Genomic DNA, 21,303 nt, shown 5'->3' with positions numbered 1-21,303 from the left:
AAAACTCAGCATATAATTAGAAATAAAACTTCGATTTTTTTCTCTGTTACCAATTCATTTTAATTTTAAATAAATAATCCATTTTCTTTTTTCGGTAGTATTTTTTGGATGTTTTTATAAAATTGACGGTTAGGCCTATTCAGAAATTGTGGTTATTCATTTCAGATGAATAAAACATAAACACGAATGGTTCGTTTGTAGACGGAAAAGATAAACAATGAATCATAGTTTCTAAAGTAACGTTTTTAAATCAGTATTAAATAATATCGTGATCCTTAAAATATTTACTGTTAACTTTAAATAATACAACATTACAATTTGAACCTTGAAGAACTATTTTATTATTATAAATAAAATTTCTAGGAGACATTTTTCGATTTAATCATGAAATTTTTCTACTTTTGGAATAAATCTGTCAATACTTAAAAATTGATAAAGAGATGAAATGTTTTTAAACTGAATACATGATCAACCATTTGCTGGTATGAAGTTTTTGCAGTCTTAAAATTATCTTATCACATGCTGTATGATGTAATTATTTGTCGTGCCTGTGTTAATGTGGATTGTTTCTCCACAGATTTATTCTCTCAATGAAGCGAAGATCTCAATAATGATTTCAAATCGATAAAAGCACGTTTCATCGGGTTAACGACTTAATAATCTATTTCAGGGAACATTTCCTATCTTGGATTGTTTTTGCGGTGAATTTCATCTACTTGTTTTTAAAATAAAGATTAAAATCACGTGGAATTGTATATCGTGAAAGATATCTATCGATTTAATCATGCAGATTAAGATTCTCGTTTGCGGAAATAATGTTAGTAAATAATATTTAGTTCCGATGGGAACATTCTGAGTTGTCTTGGTTTTTCCTACTTTCTTTTATTTTCGGTGGACACCAGACAATGTTTATTGGTAAATAGATGAAGATGTTAATTGAAGTAGCTTTGCCTATTTGGAATGATAAGCATAATATTAACTTTCGCAAAGCTAAGCGGGACCCATTTTCGCAAAGCTAAGCGGGGCCCTAGAAGAAAAGTAAGAAACGAACTCACTGCCTTTAAAATTTGCTTGGTTTCAACCAGGCTTGCTGGTATTGGCAAGTGGCATAAGTAACGCAATAACAATCCTACAATATAAAAAAGCTGAAAACTGGGTACGTTGAGGCTCTTTTATTTACGTCACACGAGAACTGCACCATGGACTATTGGTGACGATCTGGGAAACATCCTTGAGCATGATCCTGAGTCAACATGCATACGTCACATCCCGTTTTACATTCACACACCGTCCATCCATCAGTAGATCGTAATTTTGACTTGAACCAGGGCACGACGAATCTCCGATCCAGTACCCCCAGAGGTATTGATTTGGCTAAAAACAGAAAAAATTTATTATTTTGGTTATAATTAAAAACAATTGCAAAAATTCATTTATATTAAAAAACTAAACTTTATTCAAAATACTTATCGCATTTATGACTTTGCTTCTTCTAATTTATATGTTTTTAAGTAAAAATTGCATTTTTTGCCATCGGGTCTCAGCAGGACTATTGTAAGCAGTAGCACTGTAAAATGTTATTTGAAACACGAGTTCTGGGTGTTGTAAAAGTTTTCGATCACAATAAATCTTTTGCGATATGTTAATTTCAAAGCAACAATACCATTCTGGATAAATAAATAGATCTTCAAGAATTTCTAAAGACTGTGTTTGTATGCAAGGAGTACATTCAAGGATAACAATAAAATACTTTTCTGGGTAAGCATCGTCAGCTTGCAAATACCGCAAAGCCATGAGTCAATTTCTTCCGACAAGATGTGTTTATTAGCAAAGGCGATTAAGGGCACAACTTAATGAATTCACGATTTTTATGTATTGAATACAGTTGGTCACGGGCGATACCCTATCGGCAATATGACACTAAGGGACACAACTTATCGCCATGTGGGTTCCTCACTGTGCTAATAGTAAAGACCCTGTAGAACACCGAAGTCAGGAATCACCGATTGCTGTCAGAAAGTAAGTGAGCGTCCGCTTTGATCAGCCTGCTTAGGGACCGTGGATGCGCGGTAAAGGTCCTTGCTAAATTATTCTACGATAAAATACTCGACTTCGCGCACAAGTTATTGAACTACTTAAGCGGAGGAGCCTGCCTCTCTTCAGTGGAACAAAATTGAGATGACATGTATCATCCTTAGAGATGTTTCCCAAACCGACAATATCCCATGGTGCAGCTCTAGTGCGACGTAAGTAAAGTATCTACCAACCCTTTTCTAATTTATCTTTATTATATAGTTAAACTTGAAAAGGGCTTTTAAGTCATAACTTGTAAAGAAATCACAAGCCTGCAAGTGAATATGTAGTAATAAATAAAAATTTATAAATATTTGCTCTCGGCTCTAGCGAACAAAGGCACTGAAAAGTCTTGTCAGTTTCATGAATGAAGAAGAAAGAAACGGCAATATTTATTTATTTATTGTTATCTATATACATGTGCAGGTTGTGTGCTCATCAAAAAGAATGGATTTTATAAGCCCTGGTTAGGTTGAAGAACACAAAGCACATGTTAGAGAAGGCCATCATAAAGGTACATCTAGGGTAAAAGTGGAATTCGAACCCGCTACATCTACTCTTTACAGCATTTGGCAGAAGAGTGAAACCCTTTGGATACAGAGGCTCCTTTTACTGAGCCCGTATATGTAAAAGAAATAAAGAAAGAACTTTTTATTTACGTCACACTAGAGCTGTACTCCATTGGCTATTGGAGATGGTCTGGGAAACATCCCTGAGGATGTTCCTGTGACAACAGGCATTCGTTACAACCCGTTTTACGGTAGGGGCACATTCACACACCATCAATCCATTTCGCAGATCGTAATTTTGACCTGAACCAAAGCACGATCAATCTCCGATCCAGTAATCAAATAGGTATTGATTTGTTTTGAGAACTTGGAGGATTTTGTGACTGAAAGATTCAACATGCACCAGTCACCATTTTACACACAGGGAGTCTTCTGCCTGCGGGGTTCGAACTCACGACCTCTCGGATATTGGCCCAACGCCCTACCAACCAGGCTATCCCTGAAATAAATAAATAAAGAAAACTCCAATCCGTAGCTGTAGCTCATTTACGTCGCACTAGAGCTGCATAATGGGCTATTGGCGACGGTCTGGGAAACATCCCTGAGGATGATTCGAAGACAATTTTGATCCTCTGCAGAGGGGATGGCACCCCCGCTTCGGTAGCCCGACAACCTGCACGCGAAGTCTAGCACTTTACGGTAGAATAGTTTAACGAGGACCAATACAGCACACCCTCGGTCCCTACGCAGAATAATCCAAGTGGTCATCCACCTGCACACTGACCGCAGCCAGTGATGCCTTGACTTCGGTGATCTGCTGCGAACCGTGCCTTAACGATCAGTCCACTGCGGGACGAAAACTCCAATCCATTCCAATAACAATGTTATATATAAAAAAGAAAGAAGCGCAATTTGTTCTTAGTTTTATTCATAACTGTATAAATTCTTAACGAGTAATTAACTTAAGTTTTTCATCAATATAACAAAAAGGAATGAGCTAGCTTTTTCTTCAATGGAACATACCTTAAAATAAAATTATCTTAAATATAAACACTCAATTAAAATCTAATTAGACATGGACGCTGAGCTAAATGACGTCCAATACGTCCTTGATTTATTATTCTAAACAGCGTTCAAAGCAGAAAGAAAAAAAGAACATCTGTCGAATCAAAGGTTATGCTACAGTATCAATGATGAGATAGTTAGAGCTTGTAGTTCGAAAAAAGATAAACCTAAATGATTCATCTGTTTCTTTGAAAATTATTTTGTTTATAGTGTTTGACAGTTCAGTAGCTGCGTGCATTAAATCACATTTGATTTTTCACCTGGTGGATTATTTAAGTACCGGCTTAAATACAGCAATGCCTTCAACGACGACTCCATTAATAAAGTATGTCTGACAATATTCATTTACTTTCAAATTAACTGGATTTTGTAAATATCTAATGCTATATATTATTAAAATATGGTTTGTTTTTAGTTTCATTGTTTTAAGTTTGGAAGAATTAAGTAATTCAAAGAAATAAACATAAAAGTATTTTGGTTTAAACTGCCAATTTTATGAAAGAAAAATCAAATTCAATCTTTAAGTTATAGTTTTGACTTAATACTTGTAAATCTCTAATTAAATTTATTTCACTATCTTTTTTCTTTACATTACATCTTTTCCAGTGATAGTATATAAAGCAATTAAACTTCATTCTTTAAATTTTACTTTTGATCTAAATTGTTTCGTAGCTATAATTTTAAAGCAGTTAAAATTTATTCTTTAAATTAAAGTTTTGAATTACATAATAACATAATTTTAAAGTAGCCTATAAATTTTTACGTTATTGGCTCCTTAAATTATAATTTGTTAATATTTCAAAATAACTATATTATTTCAACGGCATTGTTTTGCATTTCAAAAATACTCATTTTTAAGAAATCATTTTCATAGTTGAATTTAACTAACCGATCAGAATATATCAGAATATTTTTTATCCAAGCGGAATTTTTATGATAATGTCTATACTATTGATGATTAATTAGATCTTCGATAAAGAACAATTCAATTGAAAATAACTTGCAATAAAACAAAAGCTTTCTACTGTTAAATTAAAAGTTATTATTTCAATTTAATTTTTAAGTTTCATGCGTTTGTAACATGCGTTTTTAGCTCTAAATTGTTCACTGGTATATTTTTTAACCTGTAATTTGTTCTCCTGTAATATAGTTAACACAATAATTGTTTTTATTCAATATATTAATCTAAACCACTATCAACAGCATTTAAAGAACAATGAAAGCTATTACATGTTAAATTAAAGAAAACAAAAAAAAAACAAACAAAAAAAACTAAACAAAATAACCTATACCTTATTAATAATTTTGTCCTGTTTTGTTAATATATTAAAATATATCATTAAAAGTTGTAAACGTGATTTGTATCACAATACTCACTAGATATATTTAGTAAATTTTCTTAAATGTATACTGAGCATTCTTTGGTTAGAAATGAATGCTTTAATAGATTTATTAAAAAAAAACTTGTTATGTTTCAAAATTAATTATTTTTATGCTAATGTAAAAGTAACGCAATCAAATTTCAATTACCACTAGTTCCTCAGCACTTTTTTATTTTCTTATAAATCTATGTAGTAGTAGAAAGTCTTAAGAATTATTCATAATTCTTCGATTGTAAACATGTTCAAATCTAAATTTCTTCCATAAAAAAAATTTAAATTACAATAGTACTAAAAAATACTGTAATCTAAGTATCACATAACTTTCCTATTGTCTTTATCAGCTTTTATAGTTTATTTTTCAAATACGTGAAAATCAAAGTAAGTCAGAAACTGTTTTTAGATTTGATTGTATTCTCTTAAAATGTAATCTTTCTCAAAAAATTCAAAACACTTTTCTAGCTTTTATAACAAAAAAAAAAATTAAATCAGTTGAGTTTGCAATTACTTGTATTTTTATTTTTCAAAGAGCTTAAGTAATAACTCTGTTATTGTTATTCATGTCGTATAATTTTTTTTAAATAATTTAATAATATAATAAAATCTGTTCACAAACGAGACCGCAATTTGCACATAAATGAAAGTAAATGTACAAATTAATAAATATTGAAAATGAATTAAACCCATTGGTGTTTGAAATTTTCACAGAAAAATATTGTGGAAACTTAATAAGATTCAATAAAATGAAATATTTGATTATGAAATTGAAATAATGATTTTAGAAACTATGTTTTCAAGTGGAATAAGGAGCAGAAAATAATTCTATTTTGTAACACCCAAAACGAAAAACATAGTGTAACTTTCGAAGGATAGTTTGGGGGAAGGGGGGTCTGTTTTAGAAAGAAGTTTTGTTATGCTTTCGTTCTAAGTTATTAGTTTTAGACGTGACAAAAGGCTAGTGAAATTTTTCTAGTTCACTAGAAAAATTTCACTAGTCTTTTTTAAATATTTGTTTTAGTAAATTCCCTTTTTTTAAAAATTTGTGTATGTTAGTTTACCATGAAAAATTATTAACATGTCATTAAGTGGCAAAATGAAACTAAATTTTGCTCGTAATATTTAGAAAAATAATAATTGTAACTCATAGTATTTTTTTATCAAACTCAAAGCGACATTTCAGCTATTTGTAAGCTTTTCTAAGCTACAGTAAAGCTATTTTTTTTCTCTGTGTGGTAAATTATTTTTTTTTTAAAGAACCAATTGCAAATGCATGCATCAACAAATAACTTATCTACTTAAAAAGGTAACTAATCTGCTGTGAAACGTGTATTTATTGTAAAACTTTATTTGACCTGGTAACAGAAAATATTATTCAGAGTTCTAAAGAAAAGGGATAAACTTATTTTGTCTTTTTTATTACCCCTATTTTTTAACTTGTTAAAATAAACTTTACAGTAAAAAACTTTATTCCAGTAAGTTATCTAGCATTGCCTAAAATACAAATTAATGTTACTTATTTGAGTCTCATATTTTTTTACATTTAATTAGATTTTTGGGATTGAGTAGAGGCAGAAAGTTGTTTTCACTTAGAGTAATGTTTTTTTTTCACTTTGAGTAAAGCTGTTCCAACTTAAGAGTAAGTTTCTCCAACGATGAATTTTTAACACCATGCAACTTTTGAGGCATTCATCATTAAACGACTTCTTAATTTGTCTATAATATTGGTCATAAGGGAAAATAATTGTTCAAAGTGATAAGTAAGTTCATAAATTGACAAGATTTAATTTGATCATTATTATCAGAATGACAGTTTCACCTTGCAAAAATCATTATCGAGTGCAATGCCGGATTTACGTATAAGCTATAAGCTGTAGCTTGGGGCCCCGAGATGACAAAGGCCCCCAAATCCTACTCCCCCCCTCTTTTTTTAAAAGTTTTATTCGGAACTGAGGCCCTCTGAAGCCCAAAATGCATTTTTTTTCTTTTTTTACTTTGTCGGACGCTTGTCGGAAAGCAAATTTCATTTCGGTTAAAATCCTCAATATTATATTTTTAAACTCCTCGAAAAATGTAGTAAAAAAGGTATACTAATTAACTGTCGTAAACAAATTAATATTAAGTAAGAACGAAAGAGAAATGATATTGAAATATGTTGAATCGCTTATGAGACAGGCGGGATGAACGACATCGAAACCTATTTGATTGAATAGTAAAACTAGAGGATGTTTCTAAAATTCTGAAATCTATCAGGCTTTAATTTTTTTTCTGTCACAAAATTTATCAGTAATTAAAAATAATAAATTCGTTACATTTCAAATTGGTTCTGTTTCTTCATTGATTAAATATTAAACATATTTGTCTTTTAAAACATTTCATTCCATAATAAAATAATTATTCTACAATTGTAATTATCTAAAGCTAATTGTTTGTGTTACATTGATATGTTGAATGCTCGTTTTGGCTAGATGCCCAAAACCAGTATCATATTTATTCTCTCTGACATATAATAGACCCTTTAATCAGGGGTCTGTTTAGAAGAAATTCGAGTCCGTTAACGGACCCTTCACAAAATATCTTTTCATAAAAACGGACCCTTCACAAAATAATTTATCTTTTAATCGGACCTTTATAAATTTGTTTATCTTCATTATTGTTTTGTTAATCGAATAAACCCTTCCCAGGAAGGGGAGGAGAAAGACAGATGTAAATGAACTAAATTTTGTCTTCGGCAGACGCTTCTTCCTTTATTCGTCCGAAATAAATATTCTGCGTTCAGCAGTATAGGCTAAATACCAATTATTTATATGTTGAATCGCTAATTTAGTCGCTGCAATTGCTGTTTATTTTTTAAAATTTAATTTCTTTAACTATAATTTTACAGTGTTGAGCATAATCTTGTATGTCTTTACAATTTAAAAACTCCTTGAAAAAGTTTTTTTGCAATAACGGACCCTATTTGCCCAAATTCACAAAAGCGGACCCTGGTTGAAAGAATGTGACTTAACGTTTATTTTATATTCACAAATTACGAGTAATTTTTTCACAATTTTACAAAAACGGACCTTTCACAAAATGTCTGGACAGACCCCTGATTAAATACATCCTTAAAAATATAAGCCAAAAATTTACATAAATAATGAAAATTTTTATTCCTGCACTAAAATTTAACAAATGTACTTAAAACAATTAAAAAGAAAGCAAAAATAATGAAGAAATATTTTTTATATAAGCATCAATTAAATAATATCAGCTTACGAAATGTTCTTTTTATTATTTTTATTTTTGCAAACAGTATTAATATAACGGCCCTCACCTGCTCCAGAGTGTAGGGACTGCTGGATTAGGTTCAAAATGACAAGACCACGGTGTTGAATATTAGTATTCGTAAACTTGAAATTGGGTCGGCTGTGCAATGACTGTTATAAAATAAATTAATAAATTTGGCCGGGATAGCCTGGTTGATAGGGCGTTGGACTCGTGTTCGTGAGAATGGGATTTTGAATCCAGAAAACAGAAGATTACCCATGTGTAAAATGGTTACTGAAGCAAGTTAAATCTGTCGGGGTCACAAAGTCCTCCAAGTTCTCATAATAGATAAATACTTCTGGGTACTGATCCAGCAGTTCCCTTGTGTTATGGATTGGGTTCAAAATTACAAGGCTACGGTAGTCGTAAACTCAAAATTGAGTCGGTTGTTTAACGGCGGTTATTAAAAAAATAAAACTAATAATCAAATTGTATTTTCCTGTATTATTTCTAACTCTTTGCATATTTTCTTCATAGATTCAAAATGTCTTACTTCCAAGATTTTGAGCAGCAAAGCAAAATATAACGTAAAGAAAAAACAAATGAAAAAAAAATCGAAAAAACCTTAAAAAATTGCAAATAAAATATATTCAAAATGAATTAAAAAAAAAAAACTCTGTTAAATATATAGCGGCCCTTCCAGCACGCCAAATTTTTACTCTGTGCTCAAATTGTGTTTCTGTTGTAACTTTTTTACCTCGTTCAAAAAATATGTGCAATAAAAGAAAGGTTCTACATAATAGTCTCATCACAATTAATATATTTAACAATAAAGTAATATTATCAAATTTTTTAATAATATAATGTTAATACTCAACAATAAAAAATAATGACAGTTTACTTTAGGTGTATAGAAATGGAATTGAACTTATAAGGTCCCCATCATTTTCAGTAGCTTAGGGCCCCACCGAACTTAAATCCGGCCCTGATCGAGTGTCGGCATGTATACTATCAGACATGCATTTTATTTTATAACTGGTGTTGAACAACCGACCCAATTCTTAGTTTGCTGCTATCAATATTCATCTCTGTAGCCTTGTAATTTTGAAGCACAATCCTGAAGACTCCCGTATCAAATATTGGGACAAATTAACGTTCGTGGAGGATTTTTTTTTGATGCAATTAACCGGAATTCGCTTTAAGTCAACACTTTGGTCGGTGCGACCCGGGTGCAGAATTCGCATCGACCAGCCATCGCTGGGATTCGAACCCGTGTCCCCTCATTGGTAGGGGAGCGCTCTATCCCCTGAGTCACCACAGCTGACGACCCCAGCTCTAGCTAGTCTTAAAGTGGTTGGAATTTCTAATGATAATACATGGCCGGGATAACCTGGTTGGTAGGGCACTGGGCCCGTGTCCAAGAGGTCGTGGGTTCGATCCCCGCCGGCCGAAGATTTCCCGTGTTGTAAATGGTGACTGATGCATGTTAAATTTGTCGAGTCACTAAGTCATCCATGTTCCTATAACAAATCATACCTCTGGGGGTACTGATCCAGGAGTTTCCTTGTCTTCTGGATTGGTTCAAAACTACAAGGCTACGGAGTTGAACATTATTGGTCGTAAACCCAAAATTGGGTCGGCTGTTCAATGACGGTTATATAATATAAAATGAAATAAAATGATAATACTTTCGATTAGGTTTCATAAGAAGACGTTTGCCAGCACGGTCAGAAAACTATTAAAACTTGTGTTGTCATTCACCTTAAAACCCCTATTAAAATTTTGAGTGCTCTTGTTTGTCGAAAAGTGAATAACAAAAGTTATGTAGGCTGTTAAATTTGTTTTACGGATGATAATATGGATCAAATAAAATATTGATATCTATTGAGATATTCATGATCTATATTGATCAAATAGAAAATATCTACTAGCCCTTATAAATGGAAATTTCGCATATTTAACATTAAAAGGCAACACCCTTAAGTTAATGAGATTTTCTTTCTTTTTTTGACACTTCCTTTTCCGTAACCTAAAATAAAACCTTACATTTAAGAAAGTTTATTAACCGGTTATCTAAACTAGTGAAAACTGGAAGAAACCGACTTCTAGCTTGACGAATTATTCAGTTCCACCATACGGAGAATATCCTTGACAAAACGAATCTATTAATAACAACCTTCCAGTTATTGTCGTTAACTTTTCACCTCTTTAATTCTTTTAACTTCACTCCGTTTTTTTGATTTTTTTTTTGTTACATGAATATTTCTTTTTGATCTGCTTGCAAGTTAAATATTTNATCATACGGAGAATATCCTTGACAAAACGAATCTATTAATAACAACCTTCCAGTTATTGTCGTTCAACCTTTCAGCTCTTTAATTCTTTTAACTTCACTCCGTTTTTTTTTATTTTTTTTTATTACATGAATATTTCTTTTTGATCTGTTTGGAAGTTAAATATTTTTTTTTTGTTCTTCATTCTCTCTCTCTCTCTCTCTCTTCTAACTCTCTCACACTAATATAATGTAATGAAATAGTGAAATTAATTATAGATAAGTTGGCTTGTTAGCATTGTTTTTAGTTTTTTTTATTTTCGATATATTCTACTTTCTTCTATTCTTTCTTTACTGCTTACTTAAAATTGTTACTTAATCCATAAGCAATAATATTAGAAAAACAATTCGCTATGACGTTATTTGTAGTTATAAGGATAGTTTTAAAAATTAAAAAATACTAAAAATTTGAAAGTTTAGTATGCAAGAAGGATATTTAAACTGCATCTTCAAAGAAAATTCATTTATGGACATATTCTAAAAAAATATGTTATTAATACGTTTATAAAATGTGTTTGTTATAAATGCCAGAAGAAGCAAACCCGATCAAAATAAAAGTCAGATTTGGTTTATTTTCGTGCACCGTTGTACACATTAAAAAGATCTTAATTAAAACTAACTTAATTACACTGTAATTTCTTGCATTAGTTAAAGTTATTGAGTTACCGATAATTATCATTATGCTTCGGGAATTGTTCTAAAAGTTAACGTTTTAGAGTAATCTTAAGCTATTGATACTCCATTTACGAATTAAAAATCATGTTTACTTTATGTCTGTTTAATACAAAGTCGATCGGATGAAAGGTTTGATAAATGTGCTCATGGAAAGAAAAAACAAATAGTTTGATATATTGTTGTATCATGTTTCCCTTTACCTTCAATAAGAATACACTATTGTTTCTATTTTCAATAGCGGAATAAGGTATTTTTTAAAAGAGAAGAAATCCTAAGGTTAGAAGGATTTGTAATATTGTAAAGACGTTTTTTGTGCTTTCTGAGAGATTTTTTGTGTTGAGCGGTAGCGAACAGGAAGCTTAGCCATCTAGTACTTGATATAACTCAATCGTTCTATTGGTTAAAAGTTATTTCTTCTAGTTCTAATAAAATCTATTGTATTTTATAATACAAGAATAGCTGTGTAAATTTAGAAGCTGACTAGTTAGAGCCCTCTCAAAATGTGTTACTCAGCCCACCCAGAAGTCTAGCAATAGTTCTGTCTGGACACAGATGTTACGTGAATTACTGGAAACACTTCAGGATGCAAATCTTGGTCTGTCATTTATCTGATATTTGGTATAAAAGACATCAAGTCGAAAAGCAATATTTTTATGTCTGAAAATTCTTTTAAACACAATATTAATTAAAAAGAAGAATATTTTTTCCCCGAATGGCAGGCACTGAACTTTATTCGTTTCGCCTTAGAAGATGCCAGAGTTGTTACTCATTTCGCGTTACCCAGTGGGCACCTGTGAAGCAAAGTCACGGAGGGGTGTAACATTGCCCATGCCACACTGCCACAAACCCGTTCATAGGGTGAACCACATTTACTCATCACACACAAGAGAGGGAAACATCCATGCCCAGAGCGGAGTTCGAACCCGCGGCCATTGACTTCGCAGTCAGGAGCACCTGACCGACAAAAAAAAGAGAAAAAAGAAAGAAAAAAAGAATATATATTTTAAAAGAATATATTCCTTTTAGAACTCTTGCTTTTTTTCTTAGAAAATAAAAATAATTAAAGAAAAAATGAAGGGAAAGGAGTACGAAAAAAGATTGCTTTTGAACGCAAACGCATAAAAGAAGACGAAAGAAAAGTCAATATTCAATTTTTTACAGTTTTTCTTATTGATATTCTGTCCTATAATACTTCTAAATAACAGCACACGCGTGAGAAAATTTTGAGCAGCTGAAAAGATAGAAAACTACTACTTTATTGCTTGGTTACAAATATAATTTTTCTTTATTGGATGCAACTGACTTTGATGTCGTCATCATCCGTAATTTTGTAGATAGAATTACACGTACCATTTTATGTTTGCTTTCTCCTGCTTTCAACTAATAATTATCCATTTTCAACCTGAAAATGTCAGTTAATCAAATAAAGCTGGTATAAACCATTCTCTAATGCATGATAATACTACTTTACAATTTCTCCAATCACCAAGAACCGTAATTACTTTTTAGTCACCATTGTTTTTTTCCCTTAAAATTCAGCATTTTGCACGAAATAAAGAACATTCGGTTAATGAAATGCATAATTATTGTAATGTTAAGTAACAACATTGTCAATATGTGAATCACTATAAAATGAATGATTACTTGGGCTTGGAATGTGACAAAAGAAGAAATAAATTGGAAGTAATTTTACTTATTAATTATATACAATGATAAACTTACATCATTATAATAGTTCAAATTGGAAACTGCTTTTTTTCTCCTTTAATTTCACTTTTTTATGTTTTTCAAAAATTCAATTTTAATGTAAGATTTATATCTAGCAATACTGACTCTCTTTCTCTCTCTCTATTCTTTTTCTTTTTTTTTATTAACTTCTGCAAAATACCCTCTTCTTAGAAAGCGGTAAAACGTTGCATTACCCCTCACGTCAGGTTTTGCGGGAAAAACTTAAATATTATCTATACAGAATATGTATTGTTTCTTGATGTAATTTTTAAGTTTAAAATTATGTAACTGATAGTTAAGAAGTAATAATTTTTATACACAAAAAGCACGATGTTTAACTACCTATTTACCCATCTGACATTGCTATATCTAGACAAGTATGGTTTTCAATGGATATTTCAATAGTACTTAGTTCACAAATTGGGATGGTTTTCATGCATAAAAAGTACTATTTTTTGACTAATTTACACTTTTTGCTTTGATATCTAGTGGCTACCAAAAGAAGTGATACATTATTTGTGTATTTTTTAAGCCGAATCGAATGATAAATAAATGAATAGAAATCGAACGAAAAGGATAGTGGTTTAAAAAAAAAGTAGAAATAAGTATGTCAAAAATGGTGCATTTTATGTATACCTTAGCAACTTTCGAACTAAATTCTTTCCACTGGCGTAAATTACAATTATCGAGAAAATATCCAAGTAGCTAAATATTAAAAATGAGTACTTCTGTGACAAGCTCCTTAGTCTCGCCTACAATTTAAAAATTGATCATAAAAAGAGGAAATTTTCGTAAACGCGTTTGAAGTCGTAACAAAACACCAGTTTTATCACCAATTCAAGATAATAATCACGCAACTAAGATAGAATTTATATATCTATAATTCATAGCGTATTAATAATAAAATAAATTTATGAGTGAAAAATATTGCTTACTGCTTTAATGATGTTCATTTAATTGAGTAAAATCTTTAAAGCTTTCTTTGAGTTGAATTTATATTTACTCATTTTAACAGTACCTTTTCAGTCTCAAATGTCTTACTTTTTTGAGATTTCATTGTTGTCTGTCGTTTTCTTAAGAAAGAAACAATTAAGTCAAGCGATTTGTAGAAGGACATTTCCATAATGTTAAATGTGACGTCAGAAGGGAAATGCGAAGGTGAAACGCGGAAAGGAATAATAGAAGATAGGAATTTTCTTTTCCAATGGGGATTTTTTTTTCAATAGGGATTTTTTTTCCAATAGGGATTTTTTTCCAATGTGCCTTTCAATTCCAAATTCTCTCCTAATGTGTGAGACAGGTGAGAATAAATAAAGGATATTGTTAGTCTACAGTAAGAACTCCCCCACCCATTCGTCTGGACCCGTAGTGTTGACTATGGTAACGAGGTATAACTATTTCAAGTAGGGGTCTCGGGTCACTGTTTAGGACAGGTGTCGGTGAGAGAAAGGGAATCTTTTTATTCGGTCTATTGTGCTAGTCCTAAACCCTAGAGTGAAGAGAAGCTACCCTCTCCTATTCTTGATTTCACAGCAGACTTTGTGGCGGGGGGAGTTCCTACTGTAGACAAACTGTACATGCCTGCTTTTTTTCCCCGAACCAAATATTTTTTAGTTACATAATTTATTTTCGATTTCAGAAAATAAGGATCAAAAATAAAAAAAATTCTTTTTCAATATCAGAATGCATTCAAAAGCATNTAACAATTAAATTGAAATTCACGAAAAACAAAAAAACAATTAACAAAACAATTTACAATTAATGCTAAAAAACAATTAATAACCATAAAAAACAAGCTAACAATAAATAACTAGTAAAATAATTTAACAGTCCTGCTTAAACTAACATCTTACAACCTAATATAAGTTATTTGCCATCCAATCTGCAACAACAGAAGTCACACTGATGTTACTTTAAGTTGAATTACGCGTATAACTGTGACATTGCAAAATGTATTTTTTTTCATAGTAAATAAAGAGTTTTGAGTTGATAGTATTTAGTATTATTATTTTCCCAATAATCACGAAGTCAAAATTATTTGACGGCACGTCTATGACCTCATTAAACAATTTTTTGAAAAAATGGCACATTGGTGCAGAAAGGTTCGCCACCCCTGTCCTAGAGTGAAGAGAAGCTACCCTATCCTATTCTTCATTTCACAGCAGACTTTGTGGCGGGGGGAGTGCCTACTGTAGACAAACTGTACATGCCTGCTTTTTTTCCCCCGAACCAAATATTTTTTAGTTACATAATTTATTTTCGATTTCAGAAAATAAGGATCAAAAATAAAAAAATTTCTTTTTCAATATCAGAATGCATTCAAAAGCATTTCCGATATAGCCTAAAACAAAAAGGCTTTAAGAATATCGAAGACATTAAAGACTTCAGAATTGAAGAGCATAGCAAACAAGGACTTTAAAAGTTGTTTTGAAAGCTTACACATCAAAATACAGAAGTACATTACAACAGGCGGAGTTAACTCTGAAACGTATAAAATGGGTAAAAAACCGACAAAGCATTCGGTGCAAATTTATGCTACAAAAATTTGGGTTTCAAATTATGCACTGCTTTGTAAGGTTCTGCTGCTATCCGAAGAAAAGGAAATATCTCCAATTTTCCTATTTTCGGTTTCAACTTTTATTAGGTTGGTAATATTCATTCTAAATGCATGTTTTTTTTATTTATTTTATAACCGTCGTTGAACAGTCGACCCAATTTTATGGGTTTACGACTTCTAATGTCCAACTCCGTAGCCTTGTAATTTCTAACGCAATCCAGAAGACAAGGGAACTCCTGGGTCGAGTATAGGAAGAAATTTGTCTTCGTGGAGGACTTTTTGATGGAACGAACCGGCATTTGCGTTACACGGAGAGAGAGAGACCACGCGAACCTCCCACGGTTAGCCTGACTTCAAGAGGACTCTAACCCATGATCCGTCTACCACTGAGGATATTTCAAGTCTCAGCACTGTGGTCGGTGCAAGTCGGATGCGGAATTCGTATCGATTGGGATTCGAACCCGGTTCGCCCGGAGGCGAACGCTCTATCCCCTGAGCCATCGCGGCTTTAAATGCATGCTTGCTATAAGTATTAGGCACCTGATAAAGAGGGAAACCAGAACAATTGTTTACTTTGTATTGCTTATTAAGATAGTAAAACTGTTCCGTGCCCCATAAACGGAACAATCAAGGAGAAACTAGGTCATTCATACGATTTTTTTCTTATTGTTATTTGAGCTAGTATTCCTGTATTTAAAAGTTGCTGGAACACTCATCTCAATAAACTCTTATTTTTACATGAATGCTAATTTTAAACAAAACAATTTCTGGAAAACAGGTTTGTCTGGATATGCACTTCAACCATTGTCCTTTGAGTTAGAGTTAAAATTATAAGACTTTGAGAGTGACAGGTCTGAATATAAGATCTTAACCTATGGGTTGAAAAACCTCAAATATTTCTGAAGGTATGTGAAGAAATGTGCCCATGTTGTAATACTATTATCTCTTTTTATTAAAAAATAGTTTTCTTCGCCGATATTTTGAGCATTCAACTTAACGCTACATTTTGTTTTGCTTCGTAAAAAACATGAGACTTAGAAACTTTAAATTACTAAGTTATGTAGAAAAGTATACAGGAATTACAATGGTATAAAAAAGCTTAATACTCAACAATTTATTCAAGAATTATTAATTGTTAAACTTAGTTGGAAAAATACCATACTTTATAGGCCACAGGAATACAACCACTGAGTTGAAATTAGGCATGTTAAAGGGGCCATATTTATTTATGAACTTAGTTTCTTTCAAAATTCCATTTAGTTCGAAAGTGATTTTAAGTGATTTTTTTTTCACTTTTTTTGCTTTACGCTTTTTACATTGCTGATTCAAAATCTTTCAGACTTAGGAACTTGAAATCACAAAGGTGTGAAAAAAAATTTCGATGGAATAAAAAATGCGATTCGATTGTTTGTTCGAGAATTAGCTATTGACTTAGTAGTAAAAAAAACCCTGTTTTTCGATTTACTGTGCACTGAAACGAAACTACAATGTTGAAATTTTATGTGCTGATGATGAAATTTTTGTATTATAATTTAAAAGACAGTTTTTTTTTCTCGAAATTCCCATTAATTCGAAATTTCCATTCATTTATTTTTATTTCGAAATTCCCATTTATTTATTATCACATTTATAATTACAAATTTAAGTGCTTATTCCTGATTTTTTTCAGCTTTATTGCTTTTAATATTGTCTATTATTCCACTGTTGAAGAAAATTTAATTTTCTCTCTCGAGATCTTTATTTAATACGTTCGAGTTGGTGTCAATCAAAAGTAACAAAAGAGAGAGCTATTACATCTTACCATATATAAATCTTAACAATCATAGTGAAATTTTTGGAAAAAAACTTGATAAATAGCGATACAAATCTGTCCCTATTTGAATTGTCTCTTCAATGAGTGAAATTACTTTCCCATTTATTTCTTTTTATTAAATCTTCAAATCTGTATTCCTTGTATTAATTTTTTTCAAGAACAGATAATTTTTTTTGCCAAATCTAGGTAATTAACTATTTTGTGACAATTAACAAAACGTTCTTACATAAAGCTAAAATAAATGCACAATTTTAAAACTTAAATGTTCTGTATTTTTGTGGAAAATGCTGACGTTTTAGAAGAAATAAACGATGATAAATGAGAATCAATTACAAGGGTTGGCGAGCAAAGTGGACAGGGGGTGGAGCCTCCTATTTATTATAAACACAGTCATTTGGGAAAACAGTTCTTTTATAGGCGGAGGATGTCCCATTTAAATTTTTTTGATGTTCTCTTATTATTTTATGTGGATAAATAAGATATCTTATGATCGCTAAATAAATAAATATAAGCTTTCTGAATAAAAAAGATTTAACTTTGTGCTGTGTTTATAAATGAACAAAACAAATTGCCTAAATCTTAAAAAGGCCACAAATAATGTCGTATAAACGTTTTGTCGTTTCAGTTACGGAGAATAAAATGCTAATTATAATACCGAAACGATCATTTGCCTGTTTATATGTGTGTAATAATATGTATTTTTTTCTCATCTTTGACTTTGTTCTCATAGAAAACAAGAAAAAATTACAAACTATGTCAAATGAGCCTCTGTGACTCTGGGGATATAGCGTTCGCCTTCCAGTGAGGCGAACTGGGTTCGAATCCCAGTCTATACGAATTCCGCATCCAGCTTGCACCGACCACTGTGCTGGCGTGAAATATTTTCGGTGGTAGACGGATCATGGATTAGAGTCCCCTTGCTGTCAGGCTAACAGTGAGAGGTTCTCGTGGTCTTCCTCTCCATGTAACGCAAATGTGGCTTTGATCCATCAAAAAGTCCTCCACGAAGGCAGATTTCTCCCAATACTCGGTCCAGGAGTTCCCTTGTCTTCTGGATTGGGTTCAAAATTACAAGGCTACGCAGTTGAACATTAGTAGTCGTATATCCATAAAATTGGGTCGGCTGTTCAATGACGGTTATATAAAAAAAAAGCCAAATAAAGTGATATTTGATAGTTTAGGTACTTTTTAATGAAATATGTACTTCATTATAGTATCGAAACAATCGCGTGTCTGTTAATATTGCATTATTTGTGTTTTTTCTCGTTTTAACCTTATTTTCCCTGTTTACAATTACTTACAAGAGCCTTGTTGAATTGATTATTTTTATCGAAAAATAGTTCTTTAGACAGCGAAGCATACTTGGTCGCTAATTTTTATCACGAGTCTAAATTTTTACTAAGAATAAGAAACCTTTCCTTACTTATATTGACAGTGCGGATTAGCAGTTCTTTCGAAATAAATTAATAAACAAATCCAGAAGTAAACTGTAAATTACTGAATTTTTAAATTTTATTGACTTAGAAATGAAAAAAGAATACTACAGCATGTTGGTACTGTACATCAGTACAAATATTGCTATTATTGTTTGCTTCTATAGTACTTCATTAACCATTGATTTTAAATTTGTGTAATCAGTATAGTTGTAAACATTCTAACCTTGAGAAAAATAAACCCAGTCTAATGCCTCCCTCTAACACCGCGTGTATTTTAAAACAGGTGGCATTCTTCAAAAATATTCCAGAAATTCTTTAGAGAATTCGGATTAATCGTGAGAGGAGAGCGAACGGATTTTTCATTCATTCGCTTCCTTGTCTAAATATTTATCGTACAAAAATTAAAAAAATAAAAAAGGAAAACATCTGGGGAGCCATAAAAATACCTGATAACTTCTCTCGTTAAAGTCCTATTGGCATAAAGATGAGGCAGTTATGCGCAGTATTACTGCAATAGTCGATCGTAAAATAATAAGAAAAAAACAGTAGAGGTACAGACAAGATGTGTAAAGTGGCTGCAAATGCTTCCGTTAAGTTCTTTTAAATCTTTAGTAGCATAAAGAGAGGTCTTGCATAGTTTCCCTAAGGGAATTTTACTTCATCTATTCCACTTTACAACATCAGAATGATGGATTAAACAATTGTACTTTTTTCTTTTATAATATCCGATTCTTTTGTTTTTCATTTTTCAAACGATTTGTGCATATTTTTTCCGCGTTCCTAATTCCGAACTGAACTGAATTGGAGAGGGGAAAAAGTAACGGGTAAGTTTGCTTAATTTGAACAATCACCTTAATTCAATTTTGAGATTTAAAAAAAAATTATTGTTTTTAAAAGGCACATTTTTTTTCTTATAATCTATAGCTTTTCTTTCATATTCTTTCAATTGTAAAATGTGACAGAAATTGTCTTTAGTATTACAGAAAAATAAATTTTTAGAAAAAGAATTCCCAAGTTATAAACGTAACTTCTGTTTTGCTCCCAAATAATCAATTTATTTTTTGGTAAAATATTCCACAAATATTTAGTTTGTTTTATTTATAAGTTATTTTAATTAATTGAAAATATTGGAAAATAAACTTATAGAAATCCATGTTCTAAGAGACAATGATAATTCAATAAAAAAAAAAAGTTCTATTTTAATGCAAAGTAATTACGGGAAATAATTTAATTGGAAAAAGTTTAAATAAAAAAAGAATCATCAATTTAATCATGAATTCTTCATCAATTTAAATAAGAAAAGAATTACTATTAAGGTGATTTTGCATAAATTTATTTTAGATCAAACAGTTTTATAATTTCATGTAAAAAAAGAACTGACATACTTCACAACGAGTAATCTTCGTTTTTCCAAAGTCTGAAGTGAAAAAGAAATGTTTTTCTTCCAAATATTAAATTTATTATTAATTAAAAACTTCTAAATTTATTTTATTTGAATGTTATTTTAATTATTCTGCAATTTTCTAAAAAAAAATTTCTCACTAGTATACTTTTAAAATTTTCTTTATAATTGCCATTTAATATTTTAAAAGTATTTATTTATTTTTTGAAGTTTGAAACGCTAATTTACAATCCAACGGCCTTTAATGACTAGCTAGCTTTTTTGGAGACTTTTTTCTAGGCTATAGCTGGTCGAAATTACAATGTAAACTTTTATTTCTCTTAAAATTTGTTGCTTGAACCAAAATGAAAAAGTCAATAAATTAGTATTTATTATTATTTACTTTTTGAAAAATGACAAGGAATTTGATTAAAGTTTTGCTTTAACATGAAATAATTATGAAGAGTAAACTAATGTTAAGTTTTTTTCCAATTGAATAAATAAATATTAATGGCAATGAATGAACAATGGAAATGAATAAATATTAAAATATTTTAGCATAAAATTATTTTAGATCACATTTGTCTTGTAATTACGCGAAACAAATTGACCACAAATCACAAATAAGAATGGTCGGTTCTAATTATATAATTTGAAATATTCGATAATTTGAAATATTCGATCATTTGAAGTCTCGCTAATTCCCTTAGAATTTTAGATGGAAAAATATTTCAATTTTAAAATTCAAATTAAGAAGATATGAAATTATTCAAATTTGTGAAATAGGAAGATAAAAATGCCATCCAGTGAAAGAAGACAGTATCTCTATCTATAACTAACAAGTTACTATTTTCGAATGTAGACGTTAAAGAAGAACTGGAAACAAGTTTTCGCAATGTCTGGAAAAGCCTTTTAAATTGTTTAATTATTCGCATTCTGCAAATATTTCAGTAAATATAATTGCAATAGTACTTTTTTGTTGAATCTTTCAAAATTTTAAGTTTTAATTATTTGATGGCATTTTACTCTGTCTCGCTAAATGTCACGGCTTTTTTCGAATAAAACAAGGAGTCTTTTTTTCTTTCCAAGATATTATATTTATTTGGAGT

At 30.9% G+C, this 21,303-nt stretch overlaps 1 protein-coding gene and 1 long non-coding RNA gene across 3 annotated transcripts in view; one reads left to right on the top strand and one right to left on the bottom strand.

Annotated features, from left to right (window-relative positions):
- Positions 1 to 323: 323 nt before the first annotated feature.
- Positions 324 to 19,418, bottom strand: LOC139425131 (uncharacterized). 2 transcript variants are annotated; one of them, XR_011636362.1, is made up of 2 exons: positions 13,943 to 14,073; positions 324 to 1,374 (listed from the first exon to the last, which is right to left on the bottom strand). It is a non-coding gene; the product is annotated as an uncharacterized lncRNA (long non-coding RNA). The 2 variants fall into 2 exon arrangements; XR_011636361.1 differs by lacking the exon at positions 13,943 to 14,073 and adding an exon at positions 19,260 to 19,418 and having other exon boundaries at positions 1,158 to 1,374.
- LOC107443022 (sodium/hydrogen exchanger 9B2) overlaps positions 3,537 to 21,303 on the top strand; it is a gene marked incomplete in the record, with an annotated part of 45,853 nt that continues 28,086 nt past the window's right edge. The window contains 1 exon segment of the mRNA XM_043051500.2: positions 3,537 to 3,972. Within this exon segment, the coding sequence (XP_042907434.1) occupies positions 3,944 to 3,972 (29 nt within the window).

Source organism: Parasteatoda tepidariorum, chromosome 3, assembly GCF_043381705.1.
Source record: "Parasteatoda tepidariorum isolate YZ-2023 chromosome 3, CAS_Ptep_4.0, whole genome shotgun sequence".
NCBI classification, from domain to species: domain Eukaryota; kingdom Metazoa; phylum Arthropoda; class Arachnida; order Araneae; family Theridiidae; genus Parasteatoda; species Parasteatoda tepidariorum.
This window is presented reverse-complemented; position numbering and strand designations above follow the sequence as displayed.